This window comes from Vipera berus (assembly GCF_964194415.1).
Source record: "Vipera berus genome assembly, chromosome: W".
Classification (NCBI taxonomy): Eukaryota; Metazoa; Chordata; class Lepidosauria; order Squamata; family Viperidae; genus Vipera; species Vipera berus.
The window spans coordinates 66,462,265-66,486,998 of record NC_138210.1 but is presented as its reverse complement, the minus strand read 5'-3'; the positions used below and the strand labels follow the sequence as shown (position 1 = coordinate 66,486,998).

General features: G+C 36.0%; 1 protein-coding gene across 1 annotated transcript; it reads left to right on the top strand.

Annotated features, from left to right (window-relative positions):
- Positions 1-7,295: 7,295 nt before the first annotated feature.
- LOC308676392 (vomeronasal type-2 receptor 26-like) lies at positions 7,296-22,214 on the top strand (the record flags this gene model as incomplete). The annotated part of the gene is made up of 5 exons (XM_081342204.1): positions 7,296-7,513; positions 14,629-14,920; positions 16,099-16,959; positions 20,040-20,166; positions 21,313-22,214. 5 exons carry the CDS (start codon positions 7,296-7,298, stop codon positions 22,212-22,214), a joined length of 2,400 nt encoding a protein of 799 aa, XP_081198330.1.
- Positions 22,215-24,734: the final 2,520 nt, after the last annotated feature.

Below are 24,734 nucleotides of genomic sequence, written 5' to 3'. Positions count from 1 at the left end.
ATCTCGACATGGACAAATCAAAAGGAAAAGTCTGGATTATGACAGCTCAGATGGATTTTGTGTCATATTCTTTTAAAAAACCCCATGACATAGATTTCATCCATGGTGCTATATCTTTTGCAGTTCACTCAAGAGATGTGTTAGGATTCAAGATCTTTCTTCAGGACATAAATCCCACCTTAGAAAAGGATGATGATTTTCTCCAGATATTTTGGGAACATGCCTTTGACTGTTCTTTACCTAAACCCAATGTAAACAACATGTCTGGGAGACTTTGCACTGGGAAGGAGAAACTAGAAAGTCTCCCTACGACAATTTTTGAAATGAAGATGACTGCCCACAGCTATTGCATCTACAATGCAGTCCATGCTGTTGCCCATGCCTTGCACATCATGTATTTATCACACTCCAAGCAGAGACAAATAGGAAAAAAAGAGCAGCAGAAGAATCTTCTCAATCAAGTTTCATGGCAGGTAAGAACAAAATGGGAGGCTGGTACCACAACAGAAAACAATTTACCAAAATTGTAAATGAAAAAGTATAAGTTTTGAACCTAAACTCAAATTCTCTCCTGACTTCATTTAAGAAAAAGAGTGAGCAGATTTCTGAATTTTTAATGAAGTGGTTCAGATTTGCAGGAATTTCAACACGATTTGCTCAGGTCATTGGGATGTAAAATGTCAATCAGAGATGAAGTCTAGTCATTTGTTTTATTAATCTGAGTTTATTAAATTTAGACTTACAGCTAAGCATAGAATTGGTCACTTTGGGTTGCAATTTTGAAAGGGAAGATACATTGTATAGCTTAATATAGCATCACAAATTCATTCTAAATTAATAAATGAATTATAATATTATAAGATTACAGAGATAATAATTATAGAAGAGGAGGTCATCACATTCAAATACCCTCTTGTCAGATAGGAAGATACTTGAGATACTCAATAAGTAATTTTAGTCATCAATGTCTCGTAATCCACTTGCATGTTCACATTATAATCAGTAGAAACCTATCTGCATGCCAACTTAATCTACGAAGAGCTCACAGTGCATCAGAGGTTAAAAAAATGATTCTGTTTAAGATAGATTTATATTATTATCAAACCAATTGGTCAAGTCATCAAAATTACATCTTTTAAACATAACTAGCCACCTAATCTTTCTTGTGACAAGAAATTTTTATTATTATGGTTTGTCACCCAGATATTTAGGCTGGATTTAACCTTTTAGTCCACCTATTGAGTCCCTTTCAAGAACCTGTGGATGTAGCCACATGTGGATGTTTAGTGGTGTTAAAGATATTGTCATAGGATGTAAACTGGGAGGAGGAGGAGGAGGAGGAGGAGAAGCAGGAGGAGGAGGAGGAAGAGGAGGAGTAGGACTTTCCCACCTTTTCCCACTTTTCTCCCTCCCTTTTCTTTTATTTGATTCCATTATTTGACTTCTGTTGTCTCAATTCACATGGAATGGAAGGAAAGGAGATGAGAATAGAGAAACAGAAAGTTGGAAAGACACAAACTTACGGAACATCAACCAAGAACAAGAGTGAGGAAAGATGCATTAGTTGTTTGCAACTGTAATTAGTGAGTTAGTGTAATACAACATAAAAGTTCAGATAAGCTGAAAGAAAGAAAATTATAACTTTTTCATGAAAGTAATTTTTTGCTGAAAGAAAATTATGACCATAATGAAAAAAAACAAGTACAGATATTTCATCGCTTGCAAACCCCTTTATGATTTAACTGCCTGTTAAAAGAAAACAAAACAATAAGGAAATAAACTGGGACTGGGATAGCTGACAGTCACAAGAATCACACTGATCTGAAAAGAGATATCTTGACCATGGATACTCCCTTCCTCCATGATTTTTAACAAAAATGAATGTCATATGTAATTATTTCTGCCTTGAATATGATTTTAAAGCAACTTATTGTCCAAGATATGAAGACAGAACTTCTTAGAGGATTTGGAAACATGGGCAGTGTAGCTATGAGATCAATCTCTAGACTCAGCTGAATTAAAAGCAAAAAGCTTGACCAAGAATTTAGTGTCTTCCAAAATTGGAACCAATCTAATTAAGTGCATTCTTGTAAATAATAATAGATAATATATTTTGCATATAATATGTTTTACATATAATATGTTTTGCATATGATGTTTTGAATATAATCCCCACATGATTTCCTATTTAATCTTGAATCTTTACTGATTGTTGTTCCCATTTTCCGAAATATAAATATTATTTATATCCAATATACTAAGTGCCTCATACTTTTTAATTTTATAGAATCTTAATGTTGAAAATGCATGTCTCTGTCTGTCTGTCTTCTGTCTGTCTGTCTGTCTGTCTGTCTGTCTGTCTGTCTGTCTGTCTATCTATCTATCTATCTATCTATCTATCTATCTATCTATCTATCATCTATCTATCTATCTATCATCTAATCTCTAACTTCTTCGCATATTTCTTTCAGTTTCAGCTCCACCCCTTTTTGAGAAAAGTTTCATTCAACAATAGTGCTGGTGACATTATTTCTTTTAATCAAAATGGCGAACAAATAGTGGGATTTGATATTATAAACTGGGTAACCTTCCCAAACCAGTCTTTTCATAGAATCAGAGTTGGAATGATAGATCCACATGCTTCTTCAAAAGGAGGAATTTTTCTTAATGACAGTCATATTGTGTGGCCTGTCAGGTTTAATCAGGTAAGTACGGATCTATTTACATGTCTTCAGACATTTCTGAAAATTTAGAACATTTATTTATTTCTAAACTGCTGATCTCCCTCAAGACTCCCTTGATATGCTGTACAATCAAATGATAAAATATAAAAACAGTATATCTATAAAATTAAAAATATAGAAGGTATGTATGTATGCATGTTTGTTTGTTTGTTTACCTACCATGTTTCTAAACTGCCCATCTCCCTCAAAGAGGGAAGCTGGGTGCTGTACAATAAGATGTTGAACTATAATAACATGATATATTAAATAATAATAATAATAAAACATAGAAGAAGTTGTGTTAAATTAACAACTGGCAAACTGGACTTTCCTGTTCTTCTTTAAAGACATTTCGCTTCTCATCCAAGAAGCTTCTTCAGCTCTGACTGGATGGTGAGGAATGCCGGGTTTTGTGTGGCTTTTACTTGTTCAGTGGGGTGTTGATGGCCAGCTATTAAGTCTTTGGCTGTTGTTTCCTTGTGCTGCCAACTCCTCGCCTTCTAAATACTTGATAACCTGGTAGTAAATTAGCACTCCTACTGACTGACAGGGGACCCATTTCCCAGGCTTCAATAATTTATCTGGCTATCTTCATATCTACTCAGCCAACAGTAGCTGCAAAAATCAATGTATGTCCTTGTTCATTGCAATGGTAAATGCTGTTATGCCATTATCATCAGAATAGGATTAGAGAACATGACACTGTATTTATAACTGTCAAAGGTTTTTTATGTGTTTCTAAGATTTTCTTTACAGTATCATCTGTCTTTATAAATATGCTAAGAATTTGTCAAACTGAAAGGCTATAGAATAAGATTATCATGATCCTATTGGAAGAAGATGAAATATAGCAAAATATGTTTGATATTCTTTCGGTTTTCTTGGTGTATACCAAGAATTGACATTGAAGGACAAAACAATGGAAGAGTCTTTTATGATATCTAAAAATATAACCAAACTATATTTAACAGTGCATCCCAGGCTACTACAAAATATTTTTCTGTGTTACATTCTACTCTTTCTTTTTTTGTCTAGGGGTATCCCCTTTCACTGTGTAATGACAATTGCCAAGAGGGTTATAGTAAAAGAAAGAAAGAAGGGAAGCCATTTTGCTGTTATGATTGTTTTCCATGTCCAGAAGGAAAAATATCAAATCACAAGGGTAAGATATTTTAGACACAAAAAAATCCTTATATATTGTTTCTGAGCTATAGAAGGTACACAGGAGAATATAAGAGTCTGTTGTGTGGAATGTTTTGGGTTTGATTTTGAAAATCAAACCTAAGTGCAATGGAATGTACAGTATGAATGTTCTTGGGGAGGGAAGGAAGGAAGGAAGGAAGGAAGGAAGGAAGGAAGGAAGGAAGGAAGGAAGGAAGGAAGAAAGAAAGAAAGAAAGAAAGAAAGAAAGAAAGAAAGAAAGAAAGAAAGAAAGAAAGAAAGAAAGAAAGAAAGAAAGAAAGAAGATAAGAGATGCAGGACCCTGCAGTTGCTTAATAGTCATAGAAAGAAGCCTTTCAAAATGGATCAAGTAGTTAAAAGTGGGGACAAGAAGTTGGTTCCTTCAGACTTACCAGGTTCCGTTAAAGGTAGCCTTACAATAAAGTAGAATTAGTTAATTTGGTTTCTTGTCTGATTTGCCTGGGAGGGCTGACACTGTCAGTCATAACACCAATCCTAGGAAGCAAACTTGACTTTTTCCAGAATCATATAGATACTTCTACAGAAAACCAGAAGTTGCCTTCAAGCTTTATATTTTTTATTCAGCTGAACAAAGACGGGCTTCTCTAAAATAAAGAGCAAAAGCCCCAAATATCAGAAAAAACCTTATTTGTATACCTACTTTGATTACATAAGCAATTCACCCAACAAAGCTGACACACATAAGATAAAGACTTCACCCTTTAAGGCTGGCACACTGTAGATAAGAAGGAAAAAAGCAGAAGTAGCTAGTAGGTTCCCTTTTGTGTGTTCCCTCAAGACACTAGATGTTCCCGGTTAGGTTAGAATATTGGATGTGTCCTTTACTGGCCTTTTGTGACCCTGCATTCATGGGCCTGCAAGTGGCCAGAGAGAGCGGGGCCATCTGCACGTATTCACAATTGACACTGACCCCTAAGTCCAGGTCATCACAATGATTAAGTATATTTATATTTTTATCTCTTTCTATACCTCCACCTCCATCTTCACATTCAACACTATCTGTATTCTTGAAAAGCCGTGAGGAAGATTTTAATATAAAACAGATTTTGTAGATTATTAAATGATACCTCAAAGAAACCTACTGAAATAGTACCTTTTTCCATTTCTGATTCAGATTTGCACCAACTCAACAGCATAACACTAATAAAATAGTAAGGCAGTTTTATAGGTTCTCTTGAGTCTCTCTGACAACCTGACAACATAATTGATTATGCATGTTGTTGTTTTCAGATGCAGTCACCTGTTATCCATGTCTGGTAAATCAGTATCCAAATCCTCAACGACGTTTATGCATTCCTAAAACATTAAGTTTCTTATCTCTAAAAGAACCTTTAGGGGTGTCTTTAGCTGTTCTGTCTATTTCCCTTTTTTGTCTGACTTCACTGGTGCTTTGGCTTTTCATTAAGCATCGAGATCTCGCTATAGTCAAAGCCAACAACCGGAGTCTCACTTACCTTCTCCTGATCTCTCTCCTGCTCTCCTTCATCTGTGCTTTATTGTTCATTGGGCCACCAGGGAAGGTGACATGTCTCCTTCGTCAAACTGCTTTTGGCATCATCTTTTCACTAGCGGTTTCATGTATATTGGCCAAAACCATAATTGTGGTTCTGGCCTTCATAGCCACCAAACCTGGATCCAAGATAAGGAAATGGTTGGGGAAAAGACTGGCTTATTCCATTGTCCTTTCCTGTTTGCTTATTCAAGTTATGATTTGTACTACGTGGCTGTCAACAGCTCCTCCATACCCAGATGCTGATGTGTACTCATCCAATACAGAGATTATATTGGAATGTAATGAAGGCTCCTCTACCATGTTCTACTGTGTTCTGGGTTTCATGGGATTCCTGGCTATTGTCAGTTTTACTGTGGCTTTTTTAGCCAGGAAACTCCCAGACAGCTTTAATGAAGCTAAATTTATTACATTTAGCATGTTGGTCTTTTGCAGTGTTTGGCTCTCCTTCATTCCATCCTATTTGAGCACCAAAGGAAAATACATGGTAGCCGTGGAGATTTTTTCCATCTTGACCTCCAGTTTTGGGTTACTGGGATGCATTTTTTCCCCAAAATGTTTTATCATTTTGATGAAACCTGACTTAAAAATTGGAACGTCTTTAACAAGAAGGAATCAATAAAATGGAAAAGTTAAAACCCCCTCAATTTGGGGATGGGTGAGGGGAGCTTCAGGATAACAATCTACATAGGATGCTGTTCAATAAATGTGGAAACATATCTTTTGTGTTGAGGATTTATTCTGAGTGGGAAGGGATGAGGTTGGTCTCTTTTCCATCACTTTTAACATTTTCCAAACTTTGCTTAGGATGATTATCTGAAGCATGGGGCATATTTCCCTATGTATTATTACGGATTTTAAAAGGTTTAGGAGCACTTATTTAGCAGTTATGTATCTTTCTCTACAACTGCATATCTTTCCTAAATAGTTACAGTAGGATTGTAGGGAGAAATGCATTTTTTTAAAAAAAAAACTATTGGCAACTTATGTATATTCTAACACCTACTCTCCAACTGAGAACCACAATATATGAACAAGTCAGTTAAATGTTCAAAAAATCTAAATTAAGCCAAAGAGTATCAAACAATCATTATTCTTGCCTTAAATGTGTTCGCATGTCTTTGCTACACTCATAGCACTCTTATTCAGTTGACACAGAAATTTGTTTTGATATTGTTATAACTAAATAATGCACCATAAATGGGAGCACAAAATCCTTTTTGGATTAAGAATTATTATTGTTATTGTTATTATTATTTTTAGATTATGCCCTTATAGCTTAGTAAGCCCTTGACCCAAATAAAGCATTATAGCCCCAATATCTTTGGATGTTCTACAATACAACTGATAACTCTTCATAGTGAAGTGAAAACCTACCATGAAGGCTAGGGAACCAAAACAGATTTTGGGATGATGAAGCCCTTCACAATCCTGTTTTATGCAACCTACTGGGAAAGTAATAATGTACTCTCAGCAACAAGAAAAGATGGACAAAAAGAGTTTTTCACATTCTTCCATAGACTAAATTCTATTTCTGAAAAGACCACCCAGTCTACTCAGCCCTGTATCCTCGGATATTCCACAATTCTATTCATATTTGATATAGTCACATCTAGATGTGATGGGTAGAAGATAAATATAAGAAATATAAACAAATGTGTATTTTTCCTCTAGTTTGGCCAGTATGGCATATTATCATACAAAGAATATTTCAGTGGGATATCTTTCAATGCTGGCACTGCCTCACATGTATCCATCACCATAGAGCAGAGGTCTTCAAACTCGGCCCTTTTATGACTCATGGACTTCAACTCCCAGAATTTCTTCTCCATTATCATTTTTTAAAAAAAGTTAACAAGATGGTGGTGATAATAATGTGGGCATTAGCTTTGTTACCTCACACAGCTAGCAAATGTCCTGTTGATAAAAGTGCAACTCGGGTGCTTCTTCCAATTCTTCACAAGTATTACCATTCTGGAGAATTTAACATTGCTAGCATAACTTCTCAGAGCAATGTGCTTTCACGAGCTTTATCGTATGAAAAAATACCCTCTCCAGAGTACTTTGATGATATTCCGTAAGAACCTGGGATATATTTGAATAGCAATGTGTTTCTCTCCTGACTCTCTCTCTATCTGAGCAAGTTGCTTTACAGATGAACTTTTATTCTGATTCATATCATCTATATTATGACCTCATTCTAGTTTTAGCAGAAAAGCATAATTATATAGCATGTTTCTTTATTAATAGAAGCCACACATTCTGTTCTCAATACCGTTTATGTCCTTCCCTGTTGTTTCTGAAGCTGGACAGCTTATAAGGTTTTGGTTCTCAAAAAAAAAGCAGGAAGTGTTTTCTGATTATATTTATTTCAGGGTATATTTGAAAAGAAGAGCTGCAATCCTTATGAAGATATATGTTAACCAATTTACTTTTTAAGATACATCTTTTTCAGCAGCAAGATTCTTTTCTAATCATTTGCTTTGACTCCCAAAATCACATCTATTGAATTATAATGTATAGCTGTTGTAATGAACAATTCTGGGAACTTGTTTGTGTTTTGGGTTATAAACAGAATTTAATTATTCCCAATCCTTGACTTTTTAAAAGGATCTTTTTCCTCTTCCTGCTTCTCCTTCTTACCAAATATCCTCTTAGCACATTCACGTGTTTGTGTGTCTGCATGTCTATGGTGGGTAGAAAAGTGGATGGGTGTTATATCCATGGGATAACACAAACATAAATTCTTCATGCATACTGAATCAAATATTCTGAGTCCTATATGAATCTAATTTTAACAGTGCTCTGGAGCTCAGGTTAAAATATTCAACATGTGATTTAATTATAACACTGCGTTTTAGCATCATAAATCATGCAGATCTCTCTACTCAGCCCTGTGAATGAAGGAGTGTCATCTATAATCTTAACACAAATGTATGAATGGTTTGTCTTTACTGAATGCAGGCAGATGCAGATTTCCAAAAACATGTAAAAAAATTATTGTGTGCATGCTGAGTAGACATTCCAAATTGAATTCACATACAAATTTCAAAAAGTGATACCTTACTGGAGTGTATCGTTTTCTCCTAAGTTACACTTGCCATTACAACAGCTACATAATCTATCTCAGATACATCATTTGTTTGATATACTGAACATTTTAAATCATAGGCTCATTTCTTATGTACTTCTGTGTAGGGTATTGACTCAGCATTACCAACATATCCTGGCAGTGATATATGCTGTAAAATAAATCAATGAAAATGCACATATTTTGCCAAACATCACTCTGAGGTTCCAGATCTATAACAGCCATTTTAGTGCAAGCTGGACTTACCTTGTCTCAATGGAACTTCTCTCCAATACAGAAGATGTGTGTTTTTTTTCCAAATTACAAATGTGATAGTAGAAACAATGCAGTTGCAGTCATTGGGAGATATAATTCAAATGTTAGAATTAGAAATTAGAAACAAGATGCTGTTCTGCCTAGAAGGAAGGATGGACGAAAACTGTTTTTTAAAATGCAAAGCTTTGTAAACTTCAATGAGGCATTTTTTCAAGACAAATTTACATATTTCAGAGATCACCTCTGAAGTGGTCCAAAGGAAAGTAGGCTAGTTCTGAAGATGTAAATCCACTTTGGAGCACTGTAGTGTCAGGGCATAATAGGTTTTCCTTTCAACTTTGCAAGTTCTCCATCAATTTAAAAAAATGTTGTATTCCAAAGACTACAGCTGTTTTCTTTTCTTTTCTTTTTCTTTTCCTGTTTCTCAGCAATCTTCTCCATCACCAGGCTAGAAATCAGGAAACTATCAGTTCTAGTCAGTGCTTTTTTTGTAAAAGAAAAAGGTGCCGGAACTCACACATGTCATACAACCCACCTTGCCTACCCTACCAGGTTCCATCCAAAAAGGTGCCGGAACTCCGTTCTGAGCGTTCTATGAGGAAAAAAAGCCCTGGTACTAGTCCTACTTTAGGCATGAAGGCTCATTGGGTGATTTTGAACAAGTCGCTCTCTCTGAGCACAATTCTCCCAAAGTTTGTTGTAGGGAAAATAGGAGGAGGAAGGATTATTAGCTATGTTCATCAGAATTTTTTTTTAATATGAAAGTCACTTTTCACCTTGAATTAATGCAGTTGTCCTGCTTGACTTTGCACTAAAGGATGACTCCTGATTTCTTTTCTTTTCTTTTTTTAAAGTTCATTAAACTTCTTTGGATTTCTGTTTGGTGCTTTGTATTGATTTACTGTAGGAACCTACACTTGATTGGGTTGGATACTTTCAGTCATTAAATTGAAAAAAATCAATAAATTATTTAATGTTTCTTCTCTGTGCTAAACAATGCACATTTCTATGTGAAGAAAGTAAGAAAAAACTTATTTTCCTTTTAGATTGCAGAAATTAAGTTTGAATTCTGGACGGTTTTATGCCAATATAAGAAACATGCACTTTCCAAACAGACTAGAGTTCTCATTTTGATGCCTTGCTAAAAAGGATAACAGAGAAATTACCCTAAGATTTGAAAGTATCACATTTTGCTTTCTATTGCAGAAAGTCTAAACTTTGAGCAGGTGACCAATATTTTTCATCTCAATGTGATGGCTCATTTTAATTTTCTTAGAAATCCCTGGATATTGGTTATTATCAAAAAGAAAAGTCTGATGTCCTGAATACAATGGAAGGAAGGAAGGAAGGAAGGAAGGAAGGAAGGAAGGAAGGAAGGGAGGGAGGGAGGGAGGGAGGGAGGGAGGGAGGGAGGGAGGGAGGAAGGAAAGGTCTTTAATTCTTACTAAACTCAAAGGGGAAATCAACCATAATGTTCTTTTTAAAAAAAAAACAACTTTTTATTACTTTTCCAACATTACAATTATATCTTTGAAAAGCAACGTGGTATCTCGGTTACAATAGTTCCGTTTCATACAGATGTATGTTTTTACAAATCTCCAATTATTAACAGCCAATATTTCCTTTTTTTCCTTTAATAAATATTGTCTCTTATCTAAATTAACATACTTCTTATTCTATCTATCAGCTATTTAGTAGTTTTCTTACATTTGTCAATAATTTTATATATTTCATTGATTTTAACATTCCATCTTTAGACCATCAATGACCTTATAAATTTTCCCGGCTTTAATTTTGCATTAATATTTAAGTTAAACATTTGAAATTTATCATTTCCAAATTTCTGAGTGACCCCACTTCCCTTTGTCACAATTCTGGTTTGCTGACATGGCCATTGTGGATGTTTGGAGGATGGCTCTCAACTTCCACATCCAGTTGGGGGCCTCCGAAAAGGGCCAAAAAGTCACTCTGGAGAGGTGACCAGCAAGGATGGCCTTTCACAGAAATGCGGGAGAGCGGCAACTCTCCCCTCAGTGCCTGTGTTGCCTTCGAACTGTGGATGAAAAATCGGCCATAGCAATATGGCTGGTCACTAGGCTGCGGAAAGCCGAAGTCACACTTACCACCAAGCAACATTAAAGCAGTGTGGAATAGCCTTGGTGAGATCTACCTCTCTTATATTCCAACTTTTTTCCCCACTTAAATAAGCTGATAAAGTACTTTTTTTTCCCCACTGTGGAGAGGGAAGGGGGATTTTAGCCCTCCCTCTGGAAACAGCAGTGATTGAATATACAGGGGAGGTTTTTAAAAAACATTGAAAAACTAATTGGATCTCAACTAGAACTTTTAAAAAACCCTGATGGATTATTTTTTACTTCCTATTTTTATTTGAAAGTTTGGCTTAGCCCTCCTAAAACAGAAGAAATAATTGAAAGGAATTTTCTAAACACTTGGGGGACATCTAGTGGTTAAACATGAAATTGAAATCTGTCACTTTAAAAAAAAATTAAATTTAAATTTAACTCATTACTATGGAAGACCAGGAACAGACTTTTACCATGGAAGAAATGCAAAAACAAATTTCTGCTGTGATGAAAATAATTTTACAGCCAGTGATGAAATAAGAGCTTTTGGGGGGGAGAACTCGAAAGCATCTTAGATAAGCAAACCCAGACTTTGACTACAACTAATAAACTATCTGTACAGAGTACAATAGAAGAAATTGAACAATCAAATATTTTGACAGAAAATTTAACCACCCAGCAAGTGCAGATAAGAGAAAAATCAGGAAAAAAAATCTGACAAAATGGATGGACAGAAAAACTTGCTACATAAACCAGAAGGAATTTGAAGATCAAAATCAGAAACCGATTTAAGAAAGGATAGACAGTCCAGGACAACTATGTCAAGATAAGAAAATAATGAAAAGATTTGGTTGTTCTGCCAGACCCCTCAACCCTCCAAAAATGGAGATTTGATGGTCACCTCAATGTGATATAATAATACAAAAATTTTTTGATGACCCTAAGGCAAGGACACAGAAAATGACATAGCAAAGGAAAAAACCCAGAATAATTCTGAAGAAGAATGGAGTGTGGACATATCTAAGAGGCTTAAAATAGAATATATCTAAGTAGATAGGATCCATATCTTGAATATGAGATATTGTTATGATGTGAAGATAAAGAAAAATGTTGGCTAATTAAAACTTAGATGTATGAATATCAATAGTTAAATTGAAATATTGAGTTGTTTATAAAGGTTAAATGAAGGTGATTAACACACACACACACTCACATACAGTGTATATGTGTGTGTGTGTGTGTCTGTGTGTCTGTGTGTATGTATATATGATCTAATGCAATCATTATTGTTGGATGTAGTGATAAGAATTAAATTATAAGCCCATATATGAGAGAGCGGATATAAAGAAGAAGAGAGAGGTTGTACTAAATGCTGTAATGGGAAAAATCTTGTTATTGAATCTAAAATATGCGGAAATTACAATGAAAATAAGAATACTATATTGTACTATTAATCTGGTGATATGGAAATGAGATAGATAAGATGTGTATCTGGAACATTAGGTGTCAGGGAGAATTGTTCTTTTTTTATTTACTTCAATGGAAATTAAGCTCAAAAACAAGAGCTGGAATTAATGCAATGTTTTCACCTACAGAAAACACTTTGCTACAGAAAGTAACTTTCTCATCTGTAATTACCAAAATAATCATTATTACCTAACTCTGCTTCTTGTCTGGGTGATATCCATGGCAGTAAATAGCATAAATTTGTATTGAGACTAAAATGTGTTGTTTATATCCTTGAATCATTCATACAAAGCTTCCTCATGGCTCATGTAACTTGAAACAAGAGTTTGCATTACTATTTCTGCTGAATGAATCGCCATTCCAGCCAAGACTGACATCTTGAATTTTGTTTTATACTTCAATGAAAGATATTGGAAAGCAGCTGGTAATGCAGAATGTTAATGTTAATTTTGCTGTTGTTAGTGATGTTGCCTTCTGCGCTATTCAAGTGTCCTGCGGGTCAATGGACTACTCAGATACCTCTCCAATCCCTTCATAAATATTATCATGCTGGAGACTTCAATATTGCTGTCATTACTTCTCAGAATTATGTGCTTTCACATTCAATAAAATTTGAAAAAGCTCCCTGTCCTGAGCTCTTTGATGATATCATGTAAGCAGTTATTAGTTTACTTAAAAATAAAACAATATAAAATACACTGTATATTTTTCAAATGATAATTTTTATTTTGTTTTTATTTTGGTGGATTTATGCATTGAAATGTCTAATATGAACTCATTCCTGTCTTCTTACACATTCTGCAGGGTTCATTTTAAGCTTTAAGAAACATATCAAGATAGGTACTATATGACTTTCTTTCTTTAAAGGAACATTTTATTGCTAGCTTCTTGTTTCTTATTCTTTTCCTCAAATGATGTCTTCTGTACTGTAAAATTGTTGCACATTCTAAAAAAGCTTAATATTAGATGTGGTGTTTCTAATACAATTTCATAATAATATATGGGAGTGAATTACAATATTCTCGATGTGTGTGTCTCTGTTTATATTTTTATAAACCTTTGTGTGTGTCTTATTTTGTTTGTAAAGCTGACAGGATAGCAACAATAGAATTAATCTTTTAATACCATAATTTGAGGGTTTATTCCCATTTCATTTTCAGGCTTTGGGGTGTGGGGAGGGCTATGAATATGGAAGAATGTATCTCATCATGCATTACTACAGTTTTAGTTGTCTGGTCCTTATCCTCCATATCTCATAGCTAAGTAAGATATTTTATTACCTGAATTTCAGTCTGTTTTTTTGATAGTGACCATCCCTGGAAGGTTTTGACATACTTAGAATGGATGGGAAGTAATTGGGGGATATGTTGCTAGAGCACAGTAGAATTCACAAAAAATGACAAGTAATTCTGATTTTTACAATAAACAAACTGCTTTTTCGATATACAGTAATTCAAGTGGAGAAAGCTTGGAAGAGTGAATTTTTGAAGTATTCTGGATAGCACTCAAAGAAATATCTGGATTCTTATTTTTTAATAGAAGAGGACATCTGTGGCTGAGGATGGTTTTGGCATTTTTGGTGTTCTCTGAGCTTGGTTGTTTGCTTTCAGATATTTCATTACCCAACTAGATAATGACAGGAGCTTACATTTTAATTCTGGGGACACTTTTTTGTTCTAGCATATCACACAGTAATCTTTTGAATCTTAGTAGCTGAAGATACATTTATGCATCCCTTATCTCATTATTCATCCTTGATTCATGTGAGCAGCTTCACCTATATCGGGTGCTTGACAGACATTGTATTTTTCAACCCAGAATCACAGTATCCATGATAGTAGTTGCATGATCAGTCTTAGATGCAGCATTAGTTGACATATATTTCATTAAAATAAATGTTGCATTTTGAAATATAGAGTATTTACGTCATCCTACTATTCCTTCCTTCCTTCCTTCCTTCCTTCCTTCCTTCCTTCCTTCCTTCCTTCCTTCCTTCCTTCCTTCCTTCCTTCCTTCCCTCCTTCCTCAGCACTACCAATACATTTGGCATTTGTTATAAAACAAGTCAATGAATGATCACATTTAGCAGATTATCACTTTTCACAGTGGAGCACAATTAATTTGCCAGATTAAATTCAAATTGAAAATTTAAAAATAACTCATTAAGGATGTAAAGATTCCCATTTTAGGGGAGATATAATCAACTTAAGTTCCTCATCAATTGTTCAATATACACCAACATTGACTACAAGTATCATGTACTACATGTTATACAATTTATATATTTCTTTGTAGGGTATTGACTCAGCATTACCAGCATATCCTGGCACTGGTATTTGCTGTAAAAGAAATCAATGGAAACCCAGATATTTTGCCAAACATCACTCTGGGATTCCAGATCTATAACAGCCATTTCAGTGCAAGTTGGACTTATCTTGCCTCAATGGAACTTCTTTCTTCTTGGAAGAGATTGATTCCAAACTACAAGTGTGATAGTAGAAACAATGAAGTTTCAGTCATTGGGGGACCTAATTCAAATGTCTGCCTCCATATGGCCACCATCCTAGGTATCTACAAGGTTCCACAGGTAAGGATTTCTTGACCAATTTTCATTTGCTACAGATTTTTAAATTCTAACATAACAATCTTTATTTAAATAGTCATCCATTTTTTTCCTGTGATAAACATGTCTGCCCTTTTTGTATATAAAAACACATACACTCCTTAAAATAGTATATAAAATATGTGAACATTATGGAAATTTCTGTTAACAAAGCCATCATGAAGGTAATTATACATGAATAAATATGTGTATTAGATAAAAACTTGCATCTTAGAAAATATTGCAGATGTTAGTTTTGGGTCTTATCAAAATCAATGTTATTGTTTATAATTTTACTCCTACTTACCGGTAGTTGATTTTATTTGGCTACTAATTTAATGGTACCTTTATGAATAACTTTATTTTATATGAATTAGTTTGATCACCTCTTCTTTTGTTATACTGTAGGAGATAACTTGTAAACCTTCAAAGAAAATATCAGGAATGAATGATTTAACAACCAGGATGTGACTTGACCTTTTTTGAAAAAAATCTTAGTATTACAAGAAACTGGAATTTAAATGGAATTGTTGACTTATTATTTTATTTTTATTTATTTTAATTCCATTTATATCCCGCCCTTCTCCGAAGACTCAGGGCGGCTTTCAATTTAAGCACAAACCAATGTGCTTAGCAATAGCCTTCATTCTATGTATATGCCTGCTTATTAGGGCTTTCGCCCCCCCCCCAAGTGGCATTATTACAAAGTCAGCTTATTGCCCCCAACAATCTGGGTCCTCATTTTACCTACCTCGGAAGGATGGAAGGCTGAGTCAACCTTGAGCCTGGTGGGATGCGAACCTGCACTAATTGCAGGCAGCTGGTGTTACTTAAGGAGGCATTAGCCCACTGCTCCACCAAGGCATCCCAAATCAAATAAGGAAATGATAACAGTACAGATGGGTTGCAGATTGTAGTTTTGATCTGTTGTGTAGTATTTAAGAGAAGGCATTATATATTAACTGCAGGCTGAGAGTTTCTAATCTATAAAAAGATATGATAAATTAAAAAAATTGGAGGAGGAGAGTTCAACATTTGACTTCCCTTACATGTAGCTATATTAGAATCAGCATCGAAATTTAACCAACATGCCACTTCCATATGTCGTCAGAAGCACAGAAACCTGTTTTGGAAATCTGTTCTTTTTCTTATCAATTCCTTAGCTGTCCTATGGTTCTGCTCCAGTGCTGGATTACAAAAGCCAAGATGCTTTTGTCCAACAGATGTTTCCCCAAGGCATTCATCAGTACAAAGGGATTCTTCACTTACTTCTTCATTTTAGGTGGACATGGATCGGAGTGCTGTATCTCGATGATGATAATGGGGAGAGGTTTGTGCAGAATGTACTTCCATTGTTTCCCCAGAGAGGGATCTGCTTTGATTTTATTCAAAGACTCCCCAAACAAGGATTTTCTAATGCTATTGAAACCCTTGTGGAAGATGGGATTAAAACATACAAGATCATCACTAGGGACACTTCCAATATCTTAGTCATACATGGGGAACTACAAACCATGTCAGTTCTTCTCCTACTGCTAGGAATTCCAGAATATCTTGACATGGACAAATCAAAAGGAAAAGTCTGGATTATGACAGCTCAGATGGATTTTGTGTCATATTCTTTTAAAAAACCACATGACATAGAGTTCATCCATGGTGCCATATCTTTTGCAGTTCACTCAAGAGATGTGTTAGGATTCCAGACTTTTCTTCAGGCCACAAATCCCAGCTTAGAAAAAGAAGATGATTTTCTCCAGATCTTTTGGGAAAATGCCTTTGACTGTTCTTTACCTAAATCCAATGTAAACAATGTGTCTGGGAGACTTTGCACTGGGAAGGAGAAACTGGAAAGTCTCCCTGCAACAATTTTTGAAATGAAGATGACTGCCCACAGCTATTGCATCTACAATGCAGTCCATGCTGTTGCCCATGCCTTGCACATCATGTATTTATCACAGTCCAAGCAGAGACAAATAGGAAAAAAAGAGCAGCAGAAGAATCTTCTCAATCAGGTTTCCTGGCAGGTAAAAACAAAATGGGAGGCTGGTACCACAACACAAAACAATTTACCAGAACTATAAATGAAAAAGTATAACTTTTGAACCTCAACTCAAATTCTCTCATGATTTGCTCATGTCATTGGGATGTAAAACGTTCTGACAATCAGAGCTGAAGTCTAGTCATCTGTTTTATTAATCTGAATTTATTAAAGTTAGACTTACAGCTAAGCACAGAATTGGTCAGTTTGGGTTGCGATTTTGAAAGGGAAAATACATTGTATAGCTTAATATAGCATCACAAATCCATTCTAAGATTAATAAATGAATTATAATATTATAAGATTACAGAGATAATTATAAAAGAGGAGGTCATCACATTCAAATGCCCTCTTGTCAGATAGGAAGATACTTGAGATACTCAATAAGTAATTTTAGTCATCAATGTCTCGTAATCCACTTGCATGTTCACATTATAATCAGTAGAAGACCTATCTGCATGCCAACTTAATCTATGAAGAGCTCACAGTGCATCTGAGGTTAAAAAATAATTCTATTTAAGATAGATTTATATTATGATCAAACCAATTGGTCAAGTCATCAAAATTACCACTTTTAAACAAATTATATCTAGTCACCTAATCTTCTTTGTGACAAGAAATTCTTATTATTATGGTTTGTCACCCAGATATTTAGGCTGGATTTAATGTTTTAGTCCACCTATTGAGTCCCTTTCAAGAACCTGGGATAGGCTCAATGTGGATGTTTGATGGTGTTAAAGATATTGTCATAAGATGTAAGCTGGGAGGAGGAGGAGGAGGAAGAGGAGGACTTTCCCACCTTTTCCCACTTCTCTCCCTCCCTTTTCTTTTCTTTTACTCCATTATTTGACTTCTGTTTTAATGTGTCTCTTGTCTCAATTCACATGGAATGGAAGGAAAGGAGATGAGAGTAGAGAAACAGAAAGTTGGAAAGACACAAACTTAAGGAACATCAACCAAGAACAAGAGTGAGAAAAGATGCATTAGTTGTTTGCAACTGTAATTAATGAGTTAGTGCACAGGTCTGCAACCCGCGGCTCCGGAGCCACATGCGGCTTTCAGCCATCTCCTGTGGCTCCCAGTCCTCTGCCATGCGCAGTCAAAAAAAAAAAAGTGGGACTAAAAAAGTACAACCAATCAATTTAAATATGCAGGGTAGGTGCATATCTCACCTTGGCTCCACTCTTCAGTCAAACCCTGTTCTGCGCATGCGCTCATGTACGCGCATGTGCACACATTTTTTGTGGCTCCCAGTTTTTCCTTTTGTGAGGGAACTGGTTCTGAGTGGCTCTTTTACTGTTTCAGGTTGCTGACACCTGAGTTAGTGTAATACAACATAAAAGTTCAGATAAGCTGAAAGAAAGAAAATTATGACTTTTTGATGAAAGTAATTTTCCACTGAAAGAAGATTATGACAATAATGAAAAAACAGATATTTCATCGCTTGCATACCCCTTTATGATTTATCGGCCTGTTAAAACAAAACAATAAGGAAATAAACTGGAACTGGGATAGCTGACAGTGACAAGAATCACACTGATCTCAAAAGAGATATCTTGACCACGGATACTCCCTTCCTCCATGATTTTTAACAAAAAATGAATGTCATGTGTAATTAATTCTGGCTTGAATATAATTTTAAAGATTGTCCAAGATATGAAGGCAGAACTTCATAGAGGATTTGGAAATCTATCTATCATCATCTATTCTCTATCTTCTTTGCATATTTCTTTCAGTTTCAGCTCCACCCCTTTTTGAGAAAAGTTTCATTCAATAATAGTGCTGGTGACATTATTTCTTTTAATCAAAATGGTGAACAAATAGTGGGATTTGATATTATAAACTGGGTAACCTTCCCAAACCAGTCTTTTCGTAGAATCAGAGTTGGAATGATAGACCCACATACTTCTTCAAAAGGGGGGATTTTTCTTGATGACAGTCATATTGTGTGGCCTGTCAGGTTTAATCAAGTAAGTACACATCTATTTAGATGTCTTCAGACATTACTGAAAATTGAGAACATTTATTTATTTCTAAACTGTTGATCTCCCTCGAGAGTCCCTATTGGCCACGGGATGCTATACAATAACATGCTAAAATATCAAAACAGTATATCTATAAAATTTAAAATATAGAAAGTATGTATGTATGTATGTATGTATGTATGTGTGTGTGTGTTTGTTTGTTTGTTTGTTTGTTTGTTTGTTTACCTACCATGTTTCTAAAGTGCCCATCTCCCTCAAAGAGGGAACCTGGGTGCTGTACCAATAAGATGTTGAACTATAAGAACATGATATATTAAAAAATAATAATAAAACATAGAAGAAGGTGTGTTAAATTAATAACTGGCAATTAGACTTTCCTGTTCTTCTTTAAAGACATTTTGCTTCTCATCCAAGAAGCTTCTTCAGCTCTGACTGGATGGTGAGGAATGCCGGGTTTTGTGTGGCTTTTACTTGTTAAGTGGGGTGTTGATGGCCAGCTATTAAGTCTTTGGCTGTTGTTTCCTTGTGCTGCCAACTCCTCGCCTTCTAAATACTTGATTACCTGATAGTAAATTAGCACTCCTACTGACTGACAGGGGACCCATTTCCCAGGCTTCAATAATTTCTCTGGCTATCTTCGTATCTACTCAGCCAACAGTAGCTGCAAAATTCAATGTATGTCCTTGTTCATTGCAATGGTAAATGCTGTTATGCCATTATCATCACAATAGGATTAGAGAACATGACACTGTTTTTATAAGTGTCAATGGTTTTTTATGTGTTTCTAAGATTTTCTTTACAGTTTCATCTGTCTTTATAAATATACTAAGAATTTGTCAAACTGAAAGGCCATAGAATAAGATTATCATGATCCTATTGGAAGAAGATGAAATATAGCAAAATATGTTTGATTTTCTTGGGGCTTTCTTGGTGTATACCAAGAATTGACATTGAAGGAGAAAACAATGGGAGAGTCTTTTATGATATATAAAAATATAACCAAACTATATTTAACAGTGCATCCAAGGCTACTATAAAATATTTTTCTGTGTTACATTCTACTCTTTCTTTTTGTGTCTAGGGGTACCCCCTTTCACTGTGTAATGACAATTGCCAAGAGGGTTATAGTAAAAGAAAGAAAGAAGGGAAGCCATTTTGCTGTTATGATTGTTTTCCATGTCCAGAAGGAAAAATATCAAATCACAAGGGTAAGATATTCTAGACACAAAAAATCCTTATATATTGTCTCTGAGCTATAGCAGGTACATAGGAGAATATAAGAGTCTGTTGTGTGGAATGTTTTGGGTTTGATTTGGAAAAATCAAACCTAACTGCAATGGAATGGGCAGTATGAATGTCCTTGGGGAAGGAAGGAAGGAAGGAAGGAAGGAAGGAAGGAAGGAAGGAAGGAAGGAAGGAAGAAAGAAAGAAAGAAAGAAAGAAAGAAAGAAAGAAAGAAAGAAAGAAAGAAAGAAAGAAAGAAAGAAAGAAAGAAAGAAAGATGCCCAGAAAGCAATCAGATAAGAGATGCCGGACCCTGCAGTTGTTATAGTCATAGAAAGAAGCCTTTCTAATGGATCAAGTAGTTCAAAGTGGAGACAAGTAGTTCATTCCTTCAGACTTACCAGGTTCTGTTAAAGGTAGCCTTACAATAAAGTAGAATTAGTTAATTTGGTTTCTTCTCTGATTTGCCTGGGAGGGCTGACATTATCAGTCATAACACCAAACCTAGGAAGCAAACTTGTCTTTTTCCAGAATCATATAGATACATGATCACCTGAGCATAGGGATACTGCAATAATTGTAAGTGTGAAAAAAACATTCATAAGTTTCTTTTTTCCAGTGCCATTGTAACTTTGAATGGTCACTACATGAAGTGTTGTAAGAGTTGAGGATTACTGTTATATATGGTGATATTCAGAACAATTAATATGTTTCCTTTACTGGCCTTTTGTGACCCTGCATTCATGGGCTTGCAAGTGACCAGAGAGAGCAGGGCCATCTGCAAGTATTCACAATTGACACTGACCCCTAACTCTGGGTCATCACAATGATTAAGTGTATTTATATTTTTATCTCTTTCTATACCTCCACCTCCATCTTCACCTTCACATTCAACACTACCTGTATTCTTGAAAAGCCCTGAGGAAGTTTTTAATATAAAACAGATTGTGTAGATTGTTGCATGATACCTCAAAGAAACCTACTGAAATAGTACCTTTTTCCATTTCTGATTCAGATTTGCACCAACTCAACAGCATAATACTAATAAAATAGTAAGGCAGTTTTATAGGTTCTGTTGAGTCTCTCTGACAACCTGACAACATAATTGATTATGCATGTTTTTTTTTCAGATGCAGTCACCTGTTATCCATGTCTGGTAAATCAGTATCCAAATCCTCAACGACGTTTATGCATTCCTAAAACATTAAGTTTCTTATCTCTAAAAGAACCTTTAGGGGTGTCTTTAGCTGTTCTGTCTATTTCCCTTTTTTGTCTGACTTCACTGGTGCTTTGGCTTTTCATTAAGCATCGAGATCTTGCTATAGTCAAAGCCAACAACCGGAGTCTCACTTACCTTCTCCTGATCTCTCTCCTGCTCTCCTTCATCTGTGCTTTATTGTTCATTGGGCCACCGGGAAAGGTGACATGTCTCCTTCGTCAAACTGCTTTTGGCATCATCTTTTCAGTAGCGGTTTCATGTATATTGGCCAAAACCATAATTGTGGTTCTGGCCTTCATAGCCACCAAACCTGGATCCAAGATAAGGAAATGGTTGGGGAAAAGACTGGCTTATTCCATTGTCCTTTCCTGTTTGCTTATTCAAGTTATGATTTGTACTACGTGGCTGTCAACAGCTCCTCCGTACCCAGATGCTGATGTGTACTCATCCAATACAGAGATTATATTGGAATGTAATGAAGGCTCCTCTACCATGTTCTACTGTGTTCTGGGTTTCATGGGATTCCTGGCTATTGTCAGTTTTACTGTGGCTTTTTTAGCCAGGAAACTCCCAGACAGCTTTAATGAAGCTAAATTTATTACATTTAGCATGTTGGTCTTTTGCAGTGTTTGGCTCTCCTTCATTCCATCCTATTTGAGCACCAAAGGAAAATACATGGTAGCCGTGGAGATTTTTTCCATCTTGACCTCCAGTTTTGGGTTACTGGGATGCATTTTTCCCCCAAAATGTTTTATCATTTTGATGAAACCTGACTTAAAAATTGGAACATCTTTAACAAGAAGGAATCAATAAAATGGAAAAGCTAAAACCCCTCAATTTGGGGATGGGTGAGGGGAGCTTCAGGATAACAATCTACATAGGATGCTGTTCAATAAATGTGGAAACATATCTTTTGTGTTGAGGATTTATTTTGAGTTGGGAGGGATAGGGTTGATTGATAGTCTCCTTTCCATCACTTTTAACATTTTCCAAACTTTGTTTAGGATGATTATCTGAAGCACGGGGCATATTTCTCTATGTATTATTAGGCATTTTAAAACATTTTGTTGTTGTTGTTGTTGTTGTTGTTGTTGTTAGCTGTGAAGTTGTGTCTGACCCATTGTGACCCCATGGACAATGGGGGCCTTCCTGTCCTCTACCATCTTCTGGAGTCCATTTAAGCTCACACCTACTGCTTCAGTGACTCCATCCAGCCACCTCATTCTCTGTCGTCCCCTTCTTCTATTGCCCTCAATCTTTCCCAGCATTAGGCTCTTCTCCAGTGAGTCCTTCCTTCTCATTAGGTGGCCAAAGTATTTGAGTTTCAACTTCAGGATCTGACTTTCTAAAGAGCAATTTGGGTTGATCTCCTCTAGGACTGACCAATTTGATAGCCTTGCAGTCCAAGGGACTCGCAGGAGTCTTCTCCAGCACCATATTTAAAAGGCCTCAATTCTTTGGCGCTCAGCCTTTCTTATGGTCCAACTTTCACTACCATACATTGCAACTGGGAAGACCATAGCCCTGACTATGTGCAATTTTGTTGGCAGGGTGATATCTCTGTCTAGATTTGACATGGCTTTCCTCCCCAGGAGCAAATGTCTTTTAATTTCTTGGCTACAGTCCCCATCTGCAGTGAAATTGGAGCCCAGAAAAAAAAATCTGTCACTACCTCCATTTCTTCCCCAACTATTTGCCAGGGGGCCGGATGCCATGATCTTGGTTTTCTTAATGTTAAGTTTCAACCCAACTTTTGCACTCTCCTTCACTCGCAACAAGAGGCTTTTTAGTTCTTCTTCACTTTGTGCCATTAGAGTGGTATCATCTGCATATCTTAGGTTGTTGATATTTCTCCCGGCAAACTTAATTCCTACTTTTGATTCATCTAGCCCTGCCTTTCTCATGATGTGCTCTGCATAGACTGTAAGTTAAATAGGCAGGGCGACATTATACAATCTTCCCAGACAACTTTCCCAATTTTGAACCAATCAGTGGTTCCGTGTCCAGTTCTCACTGTTGCTTTTTGACCCACATATAGGTTTCTCAAGAGACAAATAAGATGGTCTGGTACTCCTATCTCTTTAAGAAGTTGACACAGTTTGTTGTGATCCACACAATCAAAGGCTTTAGCATAGTCAACATCATCAACAACAACAACACTTTAGCATAGTCAATGAAGCAGAAGTAGATGTTTTTCTGGAACTCCCTGGTTTTCTCCATAATCCAGCATATGTTGGCAATTTGATCTCTAGTTCCTTTGCCTCTTCGAAATCCTGCCTGTACTTCTGGTAGTTCTCAATCCACATACTACTAGAGTCTAGCTTGTAGGATTTTAAGCATAACTTTACTAGCATGTGAAATGAGTGCAATAGTGCGATAGTTTGAACATTCTTTCGCACTGCCTTTCTTTGGAATTGGAATGTAAACTGATCTTTTCCAATCCTGCGGCCACTGTTGAGTTTTCCGAATTTGCTGGCAAATTGAGTGAAGCACTTTTACTGCATTGTCTTTAAGATTTTGAACAGCTCAGCTGGAATACCATCACCTCCACTAGCTTTGTTGTTGCTCAGTTTTTCTAAGGCCCACTTCACTTCACATTCTAGGATGTCTGGCTCGAGATCAGTGACCACCTTATCATGGTTATCAGGGACATTAAGCTCATTTTTGTATAGTTCTTCTGTGTAATTTTGCCACCTCTTCTTAATCTCTTCTGCCTCTGTTAGGTCCCTGCCATTTTGGTCCTTTATCATGCCCATTTTTGCATGAAACATTCCCTTCATCTCTCCAATTTTCTTGAAAAGATCTCTGGTCCTCCCTATTCTATTGTTTTCTTCTATTTCTTTGCACTGTTCATTTAAGAAGGCATTCTTATCTCTTCTAGCTATTCTCTGGAATTCTGCATTCAATTGGGCATATCTTTCTTTTTCTCCCTTGCCTTTCGCTACCCTCCTTCCCTCAGCTATTTGCAAAGCTTCCTTAGCAACCATTTTGCTTTTTTGCATTTCTTTTTCTTTGGAATAGTTTTAGTTGCTACCTCTTGTACAATGTTGTGAACCTCTGTCCATAGTTCTTCAGGCATATCTGTCTATCAGATCTAATTCCTTAAATCTATATGTCACCTCTACTGTATATTCAACAGGGATATGATTTACTTCATACCTGAGTGGCCTAGTGCTTTTACCTGCTGTCTTCAGTTGAAGCCTAAACTTTGCAACTAGAAGCTCATGGTCTGAGCCACAGTCAGCTCATGGTCTTGTTTTTACTGACTGTATAGAGCTTCTCCATCTTTGGCTGCAGAGCACATAGTCAATTTGATTTCTGTGTTGACCATCT